Genomic DNA, 22,982 nt, shown 5'->3' on the forward strand with positions numbered 1-22,982 from the left:
TCTCAGTGCAGTTCTGGGCAACTAGTAATAAATGTTGTGCAGCACAAGATAATATGTGCTTTTAACTCATAAAAGATCAAACTTTTTACCAAAGTTTTCCTTTACATATCTGTTCATTCTGGAGGTAGAGTTGAGCAAACGAAAAATCTTCAGGTCAACAGGGATGTAAAAACTAATGAAGTTTATCATCTATGTGCACCTCAGCCATCAATTTATACACAGTTAACTAATCTAAATTTATAAATGCTAATTAAGTAATCTTCACTTTAAAAAATTGCCATTTTATTTTTCTTTTCTTTTTTCCCCTCTTTGTCCTCATCAGTCTTACACTCCTGGGTTTTGTTACTTTAGTTTAGGGTTGGACCTTGGTAGTCTTAGTTTGTGGGCTTTGTTTGTTTTCTTTAGGTAGTTTTGGTTAGGCAGCCATTAGCAGGGAGCTGCTGACTCTGACGGTCGACATGGCTGGGTCAGCAGTCTCCATGACTTATTTTATGTTTGGCCAAGGAGCCACTATGGAGAGATGAAAGAGCCACATGTGGATCTGGAGCCTCAGGTTACAGACCATCCCTGGATGACGTTACACATGTTGCTGTACCTGATGGTGGTCTCTTGAAGTGATCGAACTGACCTCAGGGTTGCTAAATCTTCCCTTCTTGCCTGATGTTGGATTGGAACTGTTGTCTTTCCTCACGCCAGCATTACCTGTAACACCTTTCTCATCACTTGTCAGCTCAATTGACTCTTTGATTTACTGAGTTCCTCCCAGATTGTTGGGCTTCACACCCCATCTCTATGAAAGCCTTAGCTACTTGTTCACCACCCAAAACTCCTGACTGAAGGTGAAGGTTTACAGGCAGATGTATTGAACTGAGAACCCTTTACCATAACAGACTGATATTAAATCCACGTTACTGCAGATCCTGGTTCTTCTCAGCTTCTCTCTCCCTTCACCTTTGAAGGGGGAAAAACCCAGATACTTTTTTTAGGACTCAGCTGCTGTGGTGAGCTCTTCCTCACACGTTGCATTAACCTCAGAACCTTTCTGAAGAACAGCAGACACGCTGGTGGAAGCATGGTCCTCATGCATGTCAGAGGCTCCATTCACACATGGGAAAGAATCTCTTTTCTGAGTAGTTATCATGGGCTTCACGTTTCTTATGCTTTATAATTAGTCTAATTGGATAATAGTCAGTGTGAGGTTCAGAAGAAGCTGCTTCCTTCTTGGGATCTTTTCAAAGCTGACCACAGTGTGTCCTGAGATTACACCTCTTTTTATAGCAGTCATGGTGTAAAAGATCATCTGTTTTTTAATGGGACCAGAACCTTTTGCTTGTTTAAAGTCAGTCGAAGTCATTGGACACTGAAAGCACTTTTATCAAGATAACAGCCGGAGAAGATGGTGTCTTCTGAGCTGTGGTGGGTACGACAAGTGAGTCCAGGAACCCATCAATCACATTTCAAAGCGAAACGCAGTGTTGTTATGGCTGCTGACCTTTTACTTGATCATTGTTCCATGTCCTGCAAGAGTAGACTTTTAAACATGACCGTCATTTCATTGTTGTTGATGCATATGTTCTTATGCTAAGTGAGGGCGGCGTTTCTCACCCTGATCTTCTGCTGTGGTGGAGTGGTTTGTATGTGTGCAGGGCTCGATTCTGTTTTGTTTCATGGTATGAGCTGAATTCATCTGCAGGCCCAGAGAAGCGTTGATAGCAGCTCTTCAGCCTGTGTTTTGCTGGCGGCTGTGGTTTAGCATACGCGGCCAGACAGAGGAGGCTCTGGAGCCAGAAGATGCAGCCCCACCCTTCTGGAGTGTGCTCCAAGCTTTTTAGCCTTTTTTGTTGGGTGGTTTCAGCTGCTGATCTGTACCTGGAAACAGGATTTAGTACAGATATCAACACTTTTCTTGTTTTGTTGTCTTCAGTTTAAAGCAAAGGATATCCGTTGTAGCCACACTGTATGGTCAAATCTTTGTAAAGTTCAGTGTTTCCACACATTGGACTGTAATGATGTTTGATCATTTTTGCTGTCAGCACGTTCACTTGGTCGTTTTTACGTTCTAGTAAAATAAACCTACCATAAATAAGTCCAATTGAAGATTTCCAAAATTGATTATAAAATATTTATATCCATTTGAAAAAAATTTTTTAAATGGTTTAGGTAGATTTGATTAACAACTTGCACTAGATAGATTAATCTGGTTGGATTGTAGGAATATAAATCAATGAATTAATAGTTAGTGGTGTTTAAGGATTATGGTTGTCTTTAGTCTTAAGTTTTCTGAAGATGGCAATGAGTTAAAGCAGCAGCAGATAGTAGGAAAGGACTGACTCCATTTGATTTAGATTGATCACACTTGATTCACTTCTGATACAACACAATTTGTTTAAAATGTTTTTTTTGATATGCAGCCACATTGAAAAAAGTTTTAAAGCTGTTGTCACACATCTTAGAATTTAGAGGAAACAAAAGTGATATGTACAAAGTGAGACGGAAACAGGATGCAAATAACTGACGACGAGGCTGCGTGTGCTTCAGTTTACACTGCATATTTACTTCACAGACAAACGGTTGTTGCAGGTTTTGTTTCAGGATGTTTGAAAAGTTTTGATGACAGCTGAGTGTGTGTGACTTCAGGGGGAGGAAAAGACCAGCAGACCTGAAGAGGAACTCCACAGCCACGTCTGTCATGCACTGCAGACACTCTTCTATTCATTACACCGGTGTCAATCTCTGATCTTACAGCACAGTAGGCACACACCCTCACAATAAACGTGGCTCTCTAATTCTTTAAAATACAGATTTCCATTCTAAAGTAACAAGTATGAGAATCATTTGCTTAATTGCATCACCTACGAGCGAACCTTGGTACAGATCTTTGTGAGCTGCATGCTTTAGCAGGTACTATGAACCTGGACTACTGCAGAGGAGATAGTTTTTCCAGTGGAGCGTTCTTAGAGATATTTGGTGAGAAAAAAAAACAGTGTTGAAAAAGTTAATGGAGGTGAAATAAAGCAACAGAAACTTAAAGGAGACTGAAGAAGCAGATGGTATATGACTGTATACGAGAAGTGGACTGTGTTAGATGTTGAAATGAAGCCAATTCGGTCACTATTTTTCCATGGTATGGACGCTGCCATTTGGAGCCAGATGATGGCATTAACCAGTGATTGGTCAGTGTCTTTCTGAGTTGTTTCTATGGGAGCCACTCTCACCAATCGGGAGGGAGCTTGTTGGAAGTCCACACCCTTTCCATTGAAAGCGGGTTACACAAAACCAGTCTTGCGTTTTGAGCGTTTGATGTGAGAAAACGTGCTTTTACGGAGACGTCAAGTTTATAACTTGAAAAGCTTGAAACAAGAGAACATATGATGAAAAAAAAAATAGAATTAGCAAGAACATGTTAAAGTTTATTGGAGCCAGAATGGTTATTCTGACAAATAGAACGACTGAGTAATAATTGTTTATTTCTCTATAGAAGTCTATGGGATTTTGGCTTATTGCAACCAACAAAGTACTTCCTGTTTGGACATCAAAGCGGGGAGGGGTTATTCAGTCCAGTTCTCTTATACAGTCAATGGTCTGCACTACCGAGCTCCAGAAAGATTGAGGTCCCTCTGGTCACACGCAAGATGGCACCAGAATAAATCTGTATCTGGAAGCAGAACTCGTAACTGTAGCCGGTTGCGTAAGCAGAAATTTCTTAAACTTTAGGAAACTCTTTTAAAATTATATTTTAAAGTCTTTTTTTAGAACTATCAGCTTTTAAGCTTTTAAATGTGGATAAACTGTTACTGTCTAGAAGTTTAGTGTTCAAGATGGGCTTCAAATGGAATGGAGAATGTAATCGTTTTATTTCTTTCAAGTCAATATTAATAAGTGTTCACATTTGTATAAAACTTGACATGTTTACCTCAGGTGAAAAAGTCATTGAAAGTAGTTTTTTTTCTCTATGAATCAGCTAATTGCTGATCAGAGTTGGCGAAATGCTGTTTTTTTTCTCTGTCACAGAGAAAACATGTCAAAAAGGGTTGATAAAAGAGAGAAGAAAAAAGGTCAAAAGCTTAAAACGATGTTCTTTTGCGATGGCTCCGGCAGGGGGACGGACTTCTGGCTATTAATTTTCCGGCGACATATTTTTTCTCTGTAGCCAGATTCACTTGGAAAGATTCCACGCTTACATGAGTCAGGGCATCACACTATTGATGGCTGTGCAGTTAACCAAACGTGCTATAACAATTAAAAAAACACTTGATCAAAGTGTTGATTGAAAAGAAAAGGTGTAAACTCTGTCTTATCCAATTAAATTAATTTGCTAATTAATACATTATCTAACTATGAACTTAATTGATGTTTGCAGCTTTTTTTCCATTGTAAAGTCCAGTCCTGCAGCTCTACATGCAGTACAGAAACAAACCAGCTTGAAATTCAGTAATACTTATAAAAGCTTTCTATAACATAACATGGTAGCTTTAGCTTCACCAAGATGTCCCCCTGCTAATAGTTCACCCATTTTGCCCGTGGTAAACATCTGAGAGCCTCGTAGGAGTATCAGAAATGAAAACATGACAGTGTTGTGGAAGCAGAGCCAGGCTGGATTTGTATTTGTAGAGAATAGTCCTGGTTCCATCACTCTATGCAGTCAGCACAGTGTGGAAACGGGGCCAACTTTTAGTCTGTACACCAATCCAACACACTCCAATCGATTACTCCTGATGTGTTTCATCTGCCTTCTGCACAGACAACAACAGTTCAGTCTTTCTCAGCTGAAGTGAAGTGGGAGATATTCATTTAGAAGAACTGTCACACAGGAAATGACTCATTTCAACAGCTGTGTTCTGCTGTTTTTCTAGTATGTGTCTGTTTATTTTGTTTCTACACACTTTTGGATGTAGGGTGTGTTTAAGTGTACCATCAAAGCTGACTGTACTTGAGCATGAAAATATGTCAGAATAATTTCTGATTTACCCGAACGTATGTCTCTGAAGGTTACTGGTATATTTGTTAGATGCCGTTATAAACTGTTCTAAAGTTAAGAACTCGCTCTGATGAAATTTGGGTCTTTAAAATGTTCTTGTAGCATTTTTTTCATGATGGAGGAAATATATAAGTATAATAAAGTATTTTTTTGTTCAAAACGTGATGGATCAGATAAAAACTCAAGGTTTCTTGCAGACAAACTGCCCACAACCCAGACATGTACTTTTGATGAACTACTGCTGCTCTGCAGAAACTAAGTCCTAAATCCTTTTGTCTAAAAATATTGTAATTGTAGTTAAGACCACTAGGAACTCTTTGAAAGTAGATCAAAAAATGATTGGAGTTGGAACTTTAAGATCTTATAGTGGAGTAAAGATCAAATTTGACTTTAATGCATTTCTAAACATGACCAAACAGCAGTTTCTCTACCTCCTCACCACAGGCAGAGGAAGGCCGGTTAGCAGGGTTTGTTTGTCAGAGCGTTCTCGTGAAGAGGTGAAAATGTAATTTTGAAGGAGGGACACTGAGGGCTTTGTCTTTTTAATATTTGTGCAGAATTCACACTGAAAGCCAGCATTCAACAAAAATCCAGAGAGCACTCCTCTGTCTACACTCCTCCGTCGTACTGTACATATAAGCTTTAAAATATGAACACATTTAGAGAAATGCTCACCTAGTCAGGATAAAACAAGACTTTATCAGTAGCACCATGGATATGCCTGAATTTCCTTCCTTTTTGGTATTCCAGTCTCCAGATCTCATTGGAGTGCTGCTACTACTGCTATCCGCTCACTAACACAGTTAGCAACATTTCACGTCTGTGTGCATGTGACTGAGATCTCTGTGAGGTGTGGAAACATGTTTCCCATCAGCAACGTACGTCAGTCACAACTGCTCGTGCAGTTTTTCAACATTTACTAGATCATCATTTGCTGTTTGGAGTAGTGCTGGGCAATAAGAAAAAAAAATCATTCCACAATATTGTTTATTTTATATCACGATAATTACATACCACAATAAAGTTTGTTTTCAGTTTATTGGTCACTTTTCTCTAACTTTAGTGTGAAGTCACATTTAACTAAATGTTAACGAATAAGAAATGTACAATTTCGTGCAGCAAAACAAATGTATCAAATGAAAACGGCTGTGGCTGAGGGGGAAAACATTGATCTGGTGATATATCGCGATACTTCATCTGGCAATACTTGTATCGATTTAAAATGCAGACAAGGTGATATTTCATTATTTATGAGTGTCCTTCAGCATTTTACCGTTGTTTTCCACCTAATTCCCCGACCACTAGTACTGGCTAAGATACATTCAGCGATGTTGAAACCGCACTCGTCAATCATACTTTTGTGCTTTATTTCTTAAAGCACATTCATTCTGTTTTCTTTTTTTTTTTCTTCTTTTTTTTTTTTTCGTATACTGAAAAATATTTTGTTGTGGAAAATTGACAATATTGACTGTTCCCTGTAGGGACAAATATTTTTTTTTAATTAATCAAAAGAAAAGTAGCATGAATTTGTGGGTAAAAGAAACTTGTATATGAGATACAGTTGCAGTGCTTAGTGTTTTGATCATTCAATTAAATGATTTTTACTACTTTATTACTATGAAACATGTATTAATACTCTGGTAGAGTATTTTTTCTGAGTCATATTCTTTAACAAAAATAGAGAAAATTGTTCTGGTACAGTCCTGTGATATTTGGCGATACATATCGTACAGCGAGCCATGTATCGCATGACTCCAGACAATACACACCCCGACTGTAGCTTTCATATTTTTCTCAAAATCATACATTAATCTCATGTTAAGTAACATAAAGCCACAAAATCTGCACGAGAGAGAATCAAAGAATGTAAACCAGGGTCATGTCGCAAAACCACAAGGCAGAATTTCTTTGCAAAAAATCTCTTTAATTCTTCTTTATTTTCATGTATCCATTTTGAATATGCATCCTGATAAGGCAAACCTAATCTTAGGGTATTATGTCATATTTGCTATAATAACTGATAAAACTAGATTAGAAACAATAGAAGAGAAATAGCATAATTCTTCTATTGTCCCCACAATATGTATCATCATATTGCCCAGCACTTGTTTGGAGGATAGTTTAGTATTTGATGGATTCAAGAGGTCAGACATCAGTGTGTTTGTATGGAGCCTTCTCTCTTCTGCTGGTTCACACAAATGTTGTCTTTAATGTCTTTAATCTGTCCGTGTTTGGCTGCCTGCTGTCTCAACAGCAGTTCATAAAGAAATGCTTTTGTTGCTAAACAGCTTTGTTGTGTCCCAGCGGCTCATTGCTTCTTTAGCAGAAAGTACTCGTCTGATTGGCTGAAACTCACAAAGTTTCTGCTGAGACAGCAGTATGCAATTTTTGTCTCAACGTTTAGGCTGGTGGTGTTTCCATAAACATCTTCTTGGATGTTTTACAGCCAGCTCTGCACTTGTGAGGTTTAAGTACAAAACAAAGACTTGGTTAGTGTTTTTTGACAGAGCTTTTGCATCATTTATTTTTAAAAGTAATTCTTCCAAATGACAGGATTTCTTGTGAGAACTATGCTAAATGGCTGTTGGATGGATTGGAAGTCTTGAACAAATCTTCATCTGTAACTGTTTATGCTTTTTATTCTTTTCTAGGACACTGAAATTGCTGCCGAGTGCAATCATGTAAGTTCATAGAATTGACTCTGTTTTCATAACCTTTATATTTACTTCATGCCTTTCCATTTGTTGTATGTATGTTTTTTCTTTTTTAACACAGTCTGAGTGAATACTCAATTCTGATTGGCTGCAGGCTGTCCATTAGAAAATGACGAACACCTAAAAACGTAGTTCCTATCACATAACCTTAATATTTTACTTTATTACGGTGGCCTGAACGTCAGTTGATACGTAAATATGTGTTGATAAATTATTTAATTGTTAATTAATGAAGAAATTGTTTGCTGCCAATAAACATTTAATAATCAGAGTTAATTGTGGATATTTCTTCAGTTGGTATTATCTCAGACTATGGTATAAAAAGTGAGAATGGACATTGCTGCTGTCTCTATGTCTTCATGAGTTCTGTCCCTTCAGCTTCTGTGGAACTACAAGCTGAACTTAACGACGGACCCCAAGTTTGATTCTGTAGCCGTGGAGGTGTGCAAGACCACCATCTCTGAGGTGAGTCCCTCTAACAACCTGCTGTTCAGCGCACACATGCTAAAGCCCCAATACAACTACATTTTTTTCCTGTTGTAATATTTTTCCTAGTGGTCTTTTAATTATGATCATGGTAAATGTTGTATACTTCTATAGTGCTTTGCTACCTTCTGAGAAGGCCCTAAATGCTTTAGTCACAGTCCCATTCACCCATGAACACACATTCACACACACGCCCAACCAATAACCACCAGAGAGGCAAAGTGGGGTTTGTGGGGTTACACTTCGACACATGGGATTGATCAGAAGTCACCTGCCCTACCTCTGTGCTACAGCCGCCCCGTCAATATGCAGTTTTTTAGCCCAAATCAAATCAAAAAGCCCAAAAGCTGGTGTCATTTTTAGGGCGTTTCTTTCAAGTTGTGGGCATTGATATCCCATCATTCCTTTGTTTACACTTTCTCCTGCTAGCTTACTGCTTTTCACTACCCCAACCTAACATTAGTGTAGCAAAATAAAAAGGCGAGCAATAGTACAGCTATCCAACAGTACAGTTCTGAACCAGGTAAATAAAGACATTTATTCATCTATTTGGCTTCAAGCAGATGAATCGGAATTTGAGCTGAGACTTTGGCCGTTGGCAGTTGCTGCATCACCCCCCCCCCTTTTTTTTTAGTCCACAGGTTTTTATCTGCTTCTGATCCCACACAATGTAAATAAATAAATACTCAGACATTTTTAATCTTAAATTATTTTATATATGTCCCCCATCATGAGAGGAAATACTACAGGAACATGTCAAAGCACCACAAACACCATGTTCATTGGAGTGAGTCTTTAAGTAGATATGTAGATATATTTAGCCACGTTTGACTAAAGGTGAGTATGATCAGCAGATGTCTTCAGGGACCTTTGGACTATCCCAAAAGGCAGATTGGTTGGTGGAAGTTCCTCACCAAACTGCTGCTTCTCTTCACTCAGATCAAAGAATGTGCTGCGGAGGAGCTGGGAAAAGGCTACCTCGTGTCATGTTTGGTGGAACATCGGGGCAACATCACTGACTACCAGTGTAACCAGTACATCACCAAGATGACCACCATCATCTTCAGTGACTACCGGCTAGTCTGCGGCTTCGTGGGCAAGTGTCGAGACGACATCAACGCTCTGCACTGTGGCAGCATCAGCACGGGAGAGAAGGTACCAGACCGTCGTTTGAATAAATGTTTTTATCATTTATACACACACATATTACTCTGTCCTCAACATGCCTCTCTCATGGTGAAGGACAGCAACACTGTACTTCGCCCAAAACACTCTCAGGACATCTCAAATTCTCCTCATGCTTTCATATCTGGTGTGCAGGAGCACAAGAGTCCATCTGTTAAGCAGCCAACAGAAAAGATGTGTGTTGGTCCGAACACTGGTTCTGTCTTTAAAGAACCACCCATCCAAGGTCATGAGCTCACTTTAGAGACCAAACTTAGACAGGAAGAGCCAGTATCTGACTTATAACATTTTTTAAATATTTGAATTTTTATTGTCAATAATATTTATGTTTAAAAACTAACTTAAGGGACCTTTGTAGATCTTTTACAGCTTCAAATCCAAAAGGGAGAGGAGTTGTATACTTACTGAAACCAAAGATAATCGAGGGGGGAAGTGTATCTGCAGCAGCAGGTTTGTGGGTCTGACTCCAGCTGTGCGACTCTCTGCAGGACATCCACTCGCAGGGCGAGGTTATCGCCTGTCTGGAGAAGGGTTTGATCCGGGAGGATGAGGGCCAGCCCGGTGCTCACCACATCAAGGACGACTGTAAGAAGGCCATCATGCGGGTCGCTGAGCTCTCCTCGGACGACTTCCACCTCGACCGCTACCTGTACTTCGCCTGCAGAGAGGACAGAGAGCGCTTCTGTGAAAACGTGAGGACGTGTTGACACTTTCTCTGCAGGACATTAGCTCTCTGAAGGGTTCCTTGAACCGATTGGTTCAGTTCTTTCTAGCTCTTCAGGTGGATAAACGGCTTTTCCTGTTAAGACCCTAAAAGCTTTTCAGTCTGTCATTGTGTTCTGAGGTACAGGTCAGCTAAAGGAAGTCTTCTAAAGTGCGGTGCTTGAACTTCAAGCCTGAATCTCAAATGTTGCTTCTTTTTAATCCTCAATATAATATGGATGCTGGAAATTACATTTTACTTTAGGAGAAAACTAAAGATGAAAGTAAATAGAAGTAAAGCACACAAACCTTGAAGTTTTCCAAAGAACAGGAAGAAAACCTTCCAGAGTCCAGATAGTGAGGCGCTGGGTTCTGTTTAGGGATGTCCTCATAAGGTTCTTTTCAATCTGATTCAGACTCATTTGATTTTTAGTATCTGCTGATAGTTTTGTAACAAACTTTAAAAATGAACAAATGTAATAAGCAGATCTAGATTGTCCTCAATTTTTATTTTATTAACCCTCTTTTTATCATTTAGCACGTAAACAGAGTACTTCCCTGAAATAACTGAAACAATTCAGTAAAAAATAGTGCAACTATCAACTAGAAAACAGGCTTAACTATTATCTAGGGCTGTAACGAGTACTCAGATGCATGCGATCAACTCCCAAAAAATGTAAGTACGAGTATTTGTGACGTCCAAGATCACTAATTTGTGATCTTTCTAAATATAGTAGAGTGTACTAAAAAATATATATTTTTTTTCTCTCAAATGCAGAATAAAGTTATTTTTTTTATTTTATGAAGTAAAACAAAGCTGAATTTGCAGCGTCACTGGAAGTAAAAAAAAATCTTCAAATGAAGTGTCGGTGAAGCTTCATGTTTTCAAAGGAAATGCATTTTGCATTTTTTTTGTAGTTGAAAAAAGTAATTAGACTGAAGTTCCATTTACTGACATAATTTCTGAAAAACTGGATTTGCTTTAACACCGAGCTTTAGCTCTATTCTTTTGATTCCACTAACTCTTCAATAGTTTACACAATTGAAGTAATCTCAGCAGATTCTGAAGCGGAGAAAAGCAACCTCGCGCTGATGTGCAGCGCTGCACGGTGAAGTGATGATGTAATCACTGTGAATCGACTGATTCTGCATCAGAAAAAAACTACTTTTCATAGCAGGTTTGCACCAAAATGCAACACCTTAGAATGTGAAGGATGGAAAAACTGTGGAAAAATCTTCAGGATTTGTTGCTAAATGATCCAAAACAACAGTGATGTTTAGGTTGAAGTTTTTCAGAAAGTTGACCCAAAAAATATTTTTCTAAGTGGCAAATGTCATCTCTTTCTGTCTAAATCTTTTTTATCAGTTTTGTTGATTCTGATCTTAAAGTATAAATGTTGGTGATGTGTTTTAGTTTAATACAACCAGTAAAAATACATTATCATATTAAAAAGAATTGTTGTTTGATCAGTGAATCGTTGAGCTTGTTTCATGAATTGAATTAGATCCCCACCTAGATAACAATTCACAGCCCACTATGAACTAGAACAAATAGATAGATCTCAAACAAGAGATCAGGTGTTAAGGGGTTAAATGATCTTTTTCCAGAGCTGCACAGGCAGCGGCGTTCTCTTTAAAAAGAAACAAAAAACAGTCCTTTTTTTTATTCCTTTGTAGGTCATTGTTTGCATTAAGGCAAACCAATAGAGACATGTGTTATCAGTTTAAAAGAGTTATTGATCACAGAAGTCTGAATCTGTGAATATCCTGCTAACTTCACTGAACTGCTTCTGTGCACCTCCTGCTCAAACTGGTGATGTATTCTACGTCGATGAAATGCTGTTATCCGTTCATGACATGCAGACTTCTTCTAGAGAATTCACCTGGAATAATGAGCTTGAAATGTAAAGCGCTGATCATAATGACAATAAGTGAAATATCCAATTTTAATCGAGTCAGATACTACAATTTTTTACTTTGATTCAGGACATCTCTAGTTCTGTTACTCCTGTTGAGGTTAGCTTTGTGTTTTTGAATATTTTAGACGCTGGCTGGAGAGGGGCGCGTCTACAAATGTCTCTTCAACCATAAGTTTGAGGAAGCCATGTCTGAGAGGGTAAGTGCAGCTCGCTTCACCCCCACTCCATGTCTCTCTTACAGCATCTACATAAAGAACGTTGTTTTCACCCCTTTCAATCTGTTTTGAATATGATTTTGACATTGCATTTATAATACTGTAACATAAAACCACATGTGTCCTCAGTGCCGCGAGGCTCTGACCACCAGGCAGAAGCTGATTGCACAAGACTACAAGGTGAGCTACTCGCTGGCCAAAGCCTGCAAGTCTGACCTGAGAAAGTTCCACTGCAACGTGGACACCAGCCTGCCGCGAGCCCGAGAGGCACGCCTCTCCTTCCTGCTGCTCTGTCTGGAGTCTGCGGTTCATCGGGGTGAGCGGCTCCTCGTTCTGCCCCTCATGCGTGTCCCTCTCAGGCAGCCACCCAGAAACCCTTGTTTCTGCTCCATCGTGTGCTCCAGGTCGAGTAGTGAGTGGAGAGTGTCAGGGGGAGATGATGGACTACAGGCGGATGCTGATGGAGGACTTCTCCTTGAGCCCAGAGATCGTACTCAACTGTCGCACTGAGATCGAGACCCACTGCTCCGGTTTGCACCGCAAAGGCAGGACGTTGCACTGCCTGATGAGGGTCGGCCGAGGAGACATGGGCTCCATCGAGCCTAACTGTCAGAAGGCGGTTCGTTCTTTTCCTTAGCTTCATTGACTTTTGAAGCAGGGTCTATGGGAATAGTTGGTGAACATCCTCTTTCTTGATCCCCAGCTTCAGGTGCTGATCCAGGAAGCTGACCCAGGTGCTGACTACCGGATTGACCGGGCTCTGAATGAGGCCTGTGAGTCCGTCATCCAGACGGCCTGCAAACACATCCGCAGTGGAGATCCCATGTGAGTTCCCTTTGGGTGGTTTATCTGTGGTCTCCTGCTGGATGAGTCACAGCAGGGTATGAGTGTATGAGTTCTGCTGATTCTGCAGGATCCTGTCATGTCTGATGGAGCATCTGTACACGGAGAAGATGGTGGAGGACTGTGAGCATCGGCTGCTGGAGCTGCAGTACTTCATTGCCAGAGACTGGAAGTAAGTTCTGTCTTGAGCAGGGTCATGTCTGTCTCCACACGGTGGTGTTTTCTATTTCTGCTAACTCCACTTTGTTTTAGTTGAACTGGAAAGGCGTCTTTTTGTGCGTGATGTTCTGTAGGCGTTCAGTGGACGGTGGAGCACAGATACAGCTGCTCAGACTTGTATTTACTCATTGATGAGACACACTCTGCCTTCTCCCCCAGGCTGGACCCCATCCTCTACAAGAAATGTCAGGGCGATGCGACCCGTCTCTGCCACACTCGTGGCTGGAACGACACCAGTGACATCATGCCGCCCGGCGCCATATTCTCCTGCCTGTATCGCCACGCGTATCGCTCAGTGGAGCAGGGCCGGCGGGTGAGCTTCCTGTTCCCTGATCACATGATGCGTTAACGTGCTTGGCTGCACAGGGGAATGAAGGAGGGTGGGGGTGACGCTGTTGACTTACTTTATTTAAAACCTTTAGGGCCTTTTGAGTCAAATGGTTACGACTTCTGATCTTATACAAAAGACATTTACAAAAAGACAGAAAAACTGCTTCACCATTCAACTCAGAACAAGTAACTTAGTTTTTTTAAGATTGCTAAAAATTTGTGTACCGGTTTACCTGCTGGAGTCCAAGTTGGTAACTTCACCACCTCCAAAGACCTGGCTGGGGTGTGCAGGCCTCTCCACTGAGCTTCAGCACTTCCTTGTTTCCACCAGCTGGTGTTGGAGTTGTGGATCCATCTTCTACTGTTGGTTTGAAAGCAGCAGCACAACCAGTCACAAGCTCATCTCCTTCTTCTGCAAAACGTTAAAACTAAAACCAAACTCAATTTTCCTGCTTCCTGTGTTATGCATGACATCTTCTGGTGAAACACTGAACAAATGAGGGACAATAGTGAGTCTGTGAAATAGTTTAAATGAGTTTAAACATTAGTTTAAAGAGAGAGCTTATATGGATGTTTAATGTTCACAATTCTTAAACAGATTTTTATGTAAAAAGTTGCACCAAGTGTCTGCTCACAGCTCCACAGTGTCTGTGTGTCATGTTGTGAGAGTGAGGCATGATGGGAACTGACCACAGTCTGCCTTCGTAGCTCATCAGTGAGGCCCCGGGAACAGCACAGCTGGCTTTGACTGTGAGTACACCTGTCTGCCTGACCTGGACTGTAATTCCCATCAGCTCAACGAAGGGAAATCGGGTCTCTGATTGATCATGAGCAAAGTCATCAAAGTGGTGAAAAATCATCCGATTCATGTAATTAAAGATCATATTTCGATCAAAAACCTGCTTATAATCCAAATCCTGTGATCAGCCGTCATGGCAGTGCTCTGTCTGTCTCACACTGGTTTGAACTCTTCACTTTTTTTTGTCTTCCCAAACATTTCTGTCCTTCATACCAACTTTGAAGTTACACAGCTGATGCCTTCTTCTAATGAAAGGATGAATTAGTGTGAGAGGAAGGCAGTCTGTGGATGGAGGTCACCATGCAGCCTCTTTTCATGATTTTGATTCAATCATTAAAAACCTGGAGGAACTCAAAGACTGATGGGATTTTCCTAACTGGAATTGATGTCTCAGATTTCGGCTGCCTGCCCTGATCTGGCTTCAGTCAAAGTTCTGGCTGTGCTCCACACCTGTGGTCCACTTTGACTGCAGGTTCACTGACGTTTTCCACATTCAGGCAGAGGATGACTTTATTTTCTCCATTTCCAGACCGACAGTTACTTTTCTAGAAGTTTATTTTATGGATGGTTTTCTGCACCCTTAGTTTAAAAAAATGGTTCCTTTTTCCTTCCGCAGCTGTCTCGGGACTGTAAGGTGGAGGTGCACAGGATTCTCCACCAGAGGGCGCTGGACGTGAAGCTGGATCCTGAGCTGCAGAGGCGTTGCATGACAGACCTGGGGAAGTGGTGTAATGACAGGACAGAGCCGGGGCAGGAGCTGGACTGCCTGCAGGACCACCTGGAGGATCTGGCACTTGACTGCAGGGACGTGGTGGGGAACCTGACCGAGCTGGAGTCAGAGGTTAGACCGTCTAAACGCTGCTTTCAAAGGGTTTACTTTGACATTTGCACAAAGTTTGAAAAAAAACGATCCACCCCAACAGCAGGCAACTGTGTCAGGGTCTCATCTGGATAAATCCAGCATGCAGCGCTCCGTAAGAAGGTCCAGAAAACCCAAGTGGATGTCTCCAGTCAACTGCTGGCTTCCAGACAGCATAGGAGTCGTGGGACCATCTGGTTCTGTCAGCAAAACTGATGATCAGATCACTTTAATACATGTGACATTAGCCCAGACACAAGTTTTTCTCAAAAGAATTAAAAAAACTTAAAAGAAGAAACATCTGGAAACATTCCAGTTTCAGGAAATCTCCCCAAAATATGGATTTAAATCTGCAAAAGATGTAACCCCATAATGAAATCTTCTAAATAACCAGACATGAAAGACCAGATTATGATATTTAATTAGATAGAGATGTGTTATACAGTTTAAACCAGGGGTCCCCAAACCCACATAAAATGTAGCTTTTTATTCCACCCTTACGCAGCCTGAACTTCCACAAGAGAGGATAGACTGTTTATTGGTTTAATTTTTTAAAAATGTTTTGGTACTATTTTTACAGAAATGAATTATGTGACTATCTGTGACTTTCTGAGAAACCATAAATGTTTATGTTTAGCCTGTGATTGTTACACTTTTCATGTTAGCCTACAAATCAAATCTGGACCAATATCAGAGGAGAAAACAGTTATGTGGGCATCACAAGAAAAAGTTTGGTTTAATCAAACTTCATGATGAGTGTTAAGCGTCCTTACAAAAACTGAAACTACTTTATTTCCAAACACCTTAGAGCCTGTGTTTTCTGACGCCTAAAGTCAAATATAATCTAGAAATTTTGGTTTTTAACTTTTCTGCAAAGGATAAAACAAGAGGAATATGATTTAAATGGAACATGAGTTTTTACTAGGGCTGTAACAATTTGTTTTAACAATGTTTGGATTCATATCATAATTTAGGTCGCTGATACCATTCATAGCTGGATTCATTGGATTCGTTTTGAATGATTAGATCTGATACACCACATGTGTCAAAGTCGTAATTCTATTCGACCCTCCAGATCATTTTATTTTGTTGTTACCAACGGCCTGATGTTATGTTGTGCTTATTTGTAACTTGTATTATTTTGAAAAAATATATTTTTATAGAGGGTAAAATATTGAAAGTTGTTTAAGGTTAAAGTTGATTTATTCTGGAATAATATTCCTGCCTTTTTATTATTCATAATTATGTTAAAAAGTTACAGTTTTAAAGTTTTTAAAATTTATTTTTTGACTAGTTTGGCATTTGCTAAGATTTTTTAGGCTAATTTGGCATTTAGCTAATATTTTAGCTGGCTATCAGCCTTAGTGTTTTTAGCTATTAACTTTAGCATTTTAAGCTATCAGCTTCAGTGTTTTATAAACTATCGATTTCAGCATTTTCAACTATCAACACTATGATCTTCAGCAGCTAAATTCAGCTTACAGCATTCACACTAACATTATCGCAGGTAATGCCAAATATCTAGTTCATAGTTATGTAAAAAGTTACAGTTTTAAAGTTTTAAAAATTCAGTTTTAGTGTGCTTAATAGATGTCTATCATGTTCGGCCCGCGACCTAAGGTACGGTTTGGATTTTGGCCCCCTATGTGATTGACTTTGACACCCCTGTGATACACTTAGATACAGTTACATGTTTGTATCTAAATTTAAAAGTGTACTCATTAGTGAGGGAACAGGATATATATGGCTATGGGGGCATTGGGTATGGTAATAAATTGGTTTTGGGGTTGGGGGTTATTTATAAGGCTTTTACTTTTGCTCACTTCCTTTCAGATACTTCGTGTTTTTTTTTTATTTTGTCATAGCTTTCTTCTTGAAGTATATGTCCAAAAAACGTCACCGTCATCACAGTCATCATGGTCATCAAAAGGTTATATTTATACGTCCAGTTTATGGGTTCAGGAGTTTTGTTTCTGGACTCTTTACTGTTCTGCTCCATGTCTGGTATGAGCTCTGGTTATAATATGAACTATTATTTGGTTTCTTTTTGTATTTTCCAAACCTATCATATTGCCAGCGTAAATCTATATTTTCTCCTGACAAAAACCAACATTTCCGCGTGAGACACGTTTTTATGGAGAGAAATAGACTCACTCCAATTTACGGATGCATAATTCTTGATTTGTGCATAAATTAGGATTTGTGCATATATATTCTTGATTTGTGCATGCGTAATTAAGGATTTGTGCATAACTTTGCATTTGTATGTGTGTAATTCTTGATTTGTGCATAACTTTGGATTTGTTTGTGCGTATTCTTGATTTGTAACTCGTATAAGTTTTGTGCACAAGTAAAAAAAAAATTAAAAAAATATAATTTACACATGCACAAATTAAGATTACAACAGCTTGAAGCTAATTACACTCAAAAATCTTTTAAAAATGCACACAAATTACCTCTTACCCACGGACAAAACCTAACTTACACATGGATTCCATTGTGACTCTTTTCACATCTCCCTGATTCATCTGTGATTCATGCGTTCAACTACTACTTTTTATATAAATTATTGGGAATATCTGTTTAATAAAGTGGAAAAATGTCAAGTTTCACCAGACATTATTCACAATCTAAGTTCAAAACGGCTGATAAGAAAACTCTAATGACCCAACATTCTAGTAGTACTTGAACGCATCACTCACAGATAAATCAGGGAGACGTGAAAAGAGTCTCACAATGAAATCCATGAGTAACTTGGGTTTCGTCTTTGCATAACAGGTGATTTGTGTGTATTTTAAATTTTTTTTGTCTGTAATTAGTTTCAAGCTGTTGTAATTTTAATTTGTGCATGTGTGAACTGTATTTTGTTCTTTTTTTACCAGTGCACAAAACTTATGAGTTACAAATCAAGAATACACATTCACAACTCCTAATTCATGTACAAATTAAGAATTATCCACCCACAAATCGAAGTGAGTCTATTTTCTCTCCATACATTTGTTTCCGTTTACACTAACCATACTTCATCTATTCTCTTACTCCATCCTGAGGTTGTTTTTCACAGTTCTGTCTTCAGATTGTTTTGGTTTCCTCCTGTGACATTTTCATATCTTCACCAGAATGAGGTACAGTGTTCCCTCGCCATATCACAGTTTACCTTTCATGGTCTCTGTTTTATAGATTTTTTTTTCACTACAATTTTGCATGTTTTTTCGCAGCACATCGGTTCCATTCTGTGTCCTGATTGGCTGTAGACCTTGTCAATGGGTCGGAATGTGTTCAGCTTGCAAAGTAGATTTTTATTTTTATTCCAAAATCCTGGAATTATTTTTCCATGATTGTTTAAACTTTGATAGTTTTAGCAAAGGTATCAAAATGTTTGTCTGAGAAAAGCATAGAAAGTGACCATAAACATCTTTAAAAATGGTAAAATATAGAGATGACCACCTATTGATGGTTATTTTTAGAACATAACTCGTGATAAACAAGGGGCCACTGTATTTCTGAAATGGAACTGATCAGCTCGTTCTCTTTTTACTGGAACTCCCCTCTTTGTCCCCCCAGGACATCCAGATCGAGGCGCTGCTCATGCGGGCGTGTGAGCCGGTCATCCAGACATACTGTCATGTGAGTACACAGAGGAGCTCACAGAAGTTTTTGGGAGACGGGAGGTCTGCACACGCACACTCTTTATCCTTTAACTTTGGAGAAACAACAGCGGTGGATTGAAGTATTTAATGATAAATTGTTTATTTTGTTCAAAAGTCACAGTGAGATCATTCAGGAAGTGTCTGTCATGCATTTATTTTGCGTTAAGAAATTTCTTTTCAATGTTTCAATAAATGTTTGCCTAATTTCTAAGTGGGATTGGCCTGGAATTGATTAGAAATGTAATACTTTGAACATACTTTAATGAAACAGGAACATATCACACTAAAAAATCCTATTTTTAGACTAAGAGCTTTACCTGGGCCCGTCCCAATCATGCAAAGTAATGTCTAAAGTTATGATTCAAATGCAGACTCTGAAATTCTTCCTTTCTGCTCTCTGTGCTCTATTAGGAGGTCGCTGACAATCAGATCGACACGGGCGACCTGATGGAGTGTCTGGTTCAGAACAAACACCAGAAGGAGATGAATGAGAAGTGTGCGGTGGGAGTCACGCACTTCCAGCTGGTGAGCCCAATGTTCTCCTGCCAGAGTTCAGCAGCATCTTCTCCTGCTGAGTTCAGGAGTGACCGACACTTCGTTTGACTTTCTCCACAGATTCAGATCAAAGACTTCCGCTTCTCCTACAAGTTTAAGACCGCCTGCAAGGAGGACGTCCTCAAGCTGTGTCCCAACATCAAGAAGAAGTAAGAAGCTTGAGACTGCACTCGCATCATGATCCTTTCTGGTGCTTAAATACAAAAGTTAAGGAAATAAAAGATACTCGTGAAAAATGTGAGCTGGAATCTTATTTAGAGCAGCGTTTTTATGGAGAGAAAATACACTCATCCCGATTTGTGCGCAACATTGAATTTATGTTTCCGTAATTCTTGATTTGTAATTCACACAATACATTATGTGCATAAGTACAAAAATTATGAAATAAAAAAAAATACAATTTATGCATACACAAAATAAAATTACAACATCTTCAAACTAATTACACTCGCAAATCTTTCAAAAACTATGCACAAATTTCTTGTCAAGCACACACAAAACATCATTCACACACAAATCTGATGTGACAGCGATCAGCCTTGTAAAATATTTTTAGTTTTAATGCAATAAGAGTTTCAAAAATGCTTATTTTATAATAATTACGCTTATTAAAATAATTTTATAATAATTATTATTTTATAATAATATTTTATAATAATTATTAGGGCATATCTGTTTAAGAAAGTGAGAAAATGTCAGGTTTCTCCAGATATTACTCACAGTGTAAGTTCAAACCGGCTGATGAGAAAACTCTGATGACCCAGCTTTCTAGTAGCATTTAAACATATCACTTAAACACGAATCTTGAAAATGTAAAAAGAGCCTTGCATCAGATTTATGCTTAAATGTTCTTTTGTGTGTACATAACAAGCGATCTGTGAGTAATTTTGAAAGATTTATGCATAATTTAGTTTCAAGCTTTTTCAATTTTAAGTTGCACATGTGTAAATTGTATTATCTTTTTTTATTTCAGAATTTTTGTACTTCTGCACAAAATATATTGTATGAGTTATAAATCAAAAATTGCAGACGCACAAATCAGGGTGATACTATTCTCTCTCCTTTAAGAAACACTTTCAGTCCTTTGAAGCTGCTCATGCAAAAACCAGAACGTCAGAAACCGACTGAATATCTTCTCAAAGCCTTTTTGGTAGTTTCTTAAGATCCCTCTCAGCTCTTCCCGACTCTGAACTGATGTCTGGATCTTCGTCTTCCCTCAGGGTGGACGTGGTGATCTGCCTCAGCACCACAGTGAGAAACGACACCCTGCAGGACGTCAAGGAGCACCGAGTCTCTGTCAAATGTCGCAAACAGCTGCGGGTGGAGGAGGTGGAAATGGTGTGTACACAGACAGTCACATTCAGGGACTGATGGGGTTTGAGTGGAAAGACTTCTTGTGGGGTCACACACTTGAATGAAACCAGACATTCAGACTGGCCTCGCTGGTCCAGAGCAGATTGGATTGGACTGCTCACTTCCATGACTCACGGTTCTGTTGTATTTTGCTGTCCATATTCTGAGTTTAGTCAGAGGACATACGGCTGGACCCAGAACTCTACGACTCCTGCAGGCCCGACATCACAAAGCTGTGTCAGAACGTGGCTCCAGGCAACGCACAGGTCAGCCGCTGTCAGCTTCACTGCAGCAGTGATGCACAGACCTGCTTCATCCGGGTCCTCATCTATCTACCTCTGATTTGTTCTCCAGGTTATTGAGTGTCTGAAGGACAAAAAGGAGAAGCTGACGCAGCGCTGCCACCAGAAGATCTTCAAGCTCCAGGAGGTGGAGATGGTGGATCCTGAGCTGGACTATCAGCTGATGAGAGTTTGCAAACACATGATCAGGGTGAGCTGATGACATCGTGTCCTCTGTTGCTTTAGTTTTTACCTTCATACTATGATCTGAAGTCTGTATGAACCAACACCTAGATGATGAATGAATTAATGATCAAACCAAAGAACATTTCAGGTGAGCTTTGCTTTGCTTGTGTAAACCGAGAACACGTGAGCAGACTGATGGAATGATGTGTGTCCTGCAAAACACCAGCAATCTGAATGGAATGACTGTTTTTTGTTTTTTAGCGGTTCTGTACCGAGTCAGACGGCAAAAACGTCCTCCAGTGCCTGAAGCAGAACAAAAACAGCGAGACGATGGATCCCAAGTGCAAACAGATGATCACCAAGAGGCAGATCACCCAGAACACGGGTACAGACACGCCCACTCTGTTAACACGTGACTCGGTCCGACAGCTGTGAAGAACATGTTTGTGTGTGTGCAGACTACCGGTTGAACCCTGTTCTGAGGAAAGCCTGTAAAGCTGACATCCCCAAGTTCTGTTCTTCTGTGCTGAACAAGGCGACGGCTGACACAGAGCTGGAGGGGCAGGTCATCTCCTGCCTCAAGCTCAAGTACGCCGACCAGGTGAGAGCCATGTTTGTCAGCCCAGAGGCTTCTGTTGTTCAAGCCAAAATCAGTGGAACCTAAAACTGATCACAGAATGATCACTTTTTACCGCAGAGGTCAGCAGACTTCAATTACAAATTCAGCTAATTTAAACAGTAATTATTGTAAAAAGTCAAGTTTATTTAAACTAAAAAGTTTATATAAAGGTTTACTAAGTTCAGTATAAACTAGTGTTAGTTACATTCTTGTGGTTTAAAAACATTTGAACCTGGATCAGAAACAAAACAAACTTCTTTGTTAAAAGAAATAAAAAAAAAAAAAGTTCTAGTTTAATCTAAAACTTCTGTAAATCATAGAACAGGTAAACACTGGTGGACAATCGGATAAGGATCTAGTGATCCATGGGTGTTTTGTGGCAGTGAATAAAGGAAGTGGATCAGAAATGAGCCTCCAGTCCAGACATGCTGGAGTCTCCAGAGTAGACGACCTCCACCATCGTGTCCTCGTCTGTCAGCGCATGCTTCTGAGTTTACATAAGTTACTGAAATGTTAGGAAAAAAATGTAAAAACAATGTAAGGAAAATTCAATGTATTTTCTTAAAAAAGCTCAAATTTCTTAACAAGCTTGCATGAGTGGATTCATTGGGAACAAAAGCAGAATAATAAACCAAAGAGAAAAGTCACCAGCTGGACTCCAAGACGGTCAGAACTGTGTACTGCATCCTTGTAAAAATGTGTGTGAGAAAATCGAGCAAAAAAAAAATTAAAATTTGATGCCGAAAACAGGAATTTAGTTTTGCTTTTATAGAACATCAGCTAAGATGAGATTAAGTTTAATTAAATCCAGGACAGTTATATAGGAACTCACGCCCTCAAAGGTTGCTAGAGGCTATTGACTCTGTTGTGTGTTGCAGCGATTGTCTCCTGATTGCGAGGATCAGATCAGAGTAATCCTGCAGGAATCAGCACTGGACTACAGGCTGGACCCACAGCTGCAGATCCACTGCTCAAGAGAGGTTTGTCTTCCGTCTGCACTGACAGCTCAGAACCAGATTCACTGGAGTAGATCTGTCTACATGTTCCTGGTTACTCACATGCTGAAATATACACTTTCACTCATGTTCG

At 39.6% G+C, this 22,982-nt stretch overlaps 1 protein-coding gene across 2 annotated transcripts in view; it reads left to right on the top strand.

Annotated features, from left to right (window-relative positions):
- LOC112152382 (Golgi apparatus protein 1) overlaps window positions 1-22,982 on the top strand; it is a 29,880-nt gene that overhangs the window by 2,343 nt on the left and 4,555 nt on the right. The window contains exons 2-22 of one of the 2 annotated variants that reach the window (XM_036212146.1): window positions 7,630-7,659; window positions 8,071-8,157; window positions 9,118-9,333; window positions 9,852-10,055; window positions 12,110-12,181; window positions 12,329-12,515; window positions 12,604-12,818; window positions 12,903-13,024; window positions 13,113-13,214; window positions 13,421-13,574; window positions 14,300-14,341; window positions 15,007-15,231; window positions 18,814-18,876; window positions 19,311-19,424; window positions 19,515-19,603; window positions 20,675-20,792; window positions 20,981-21,073; window positions 21,162-21,299; window positions 21,536-21,659; window positions 21,733-21,875; window positions 22,772-22,873. In XM_036212146.1, the coding sequence (XP_036068039.1) occupies window positions 7,630-7,659; window positions 8,071-8,157; window positions 9,118-9,333; window positions 9,852-10,055; window positions 12,110-12,181; window positions 12,329-12,515; window positions 12,604-12,818; window positions 12,903-13,024; window positions 13,113-13,214; window positions 13,421-13,574; window positions 14,300-14,341; window positions 15,007-15,231; window positions 18,814-18,876; window positions 19,311-19,424; window positions 19,515-19,603; window positions 20,675-20,792; window positions 20,981-21,073; window positions 21,162-21,299; window positions 21,536-21,659; window positions 21,733-21,875; window positions 22,772-22,873 (2,640 nt within the window). The remainder of the gene's footprint in view (window positions 1-7,629; window positions 7,660-8,070; window positions 8,158-9,117; window positions 9,334-9,851; window positions 10,056-12,109; window positions 12,182-12,328; window positions 12,516-12,603; window positions 12,819-12,902; window positions 13,025-13,112; window positions 13,215-13,420; window positions 13,575-14,299; window positions 14,342-15,006; window positions 15,232-18,813; window positions 18,877-19,310; window positions 19,425-19,514; window positions 19,604-20,674; window positions 20,793-20,980; window positions 21,074-21,161; window positions 21,300-21,535; window positions 21,660-21,732; window positions 21,876-22,771; window positions 22,874-22,982) is intronic. The other variant, XM_024281928.2, reaches the window with a different exon arrangement.

Source organism: Oryzias melastigma, linkage group LG6 (assembly GCF_002922805.2).
Source record: "Oryzias melastigma strain HK-1 linkage group LG6, ASM292280v2, whole genome shotgun sequence".
Taxonomy (NCBI): Eukaryota; Metazoa; Chordata; class Actinopteri; order Beloniformes; family Adrianichthyidae; genus Oryzias; species Oryzias melastigma.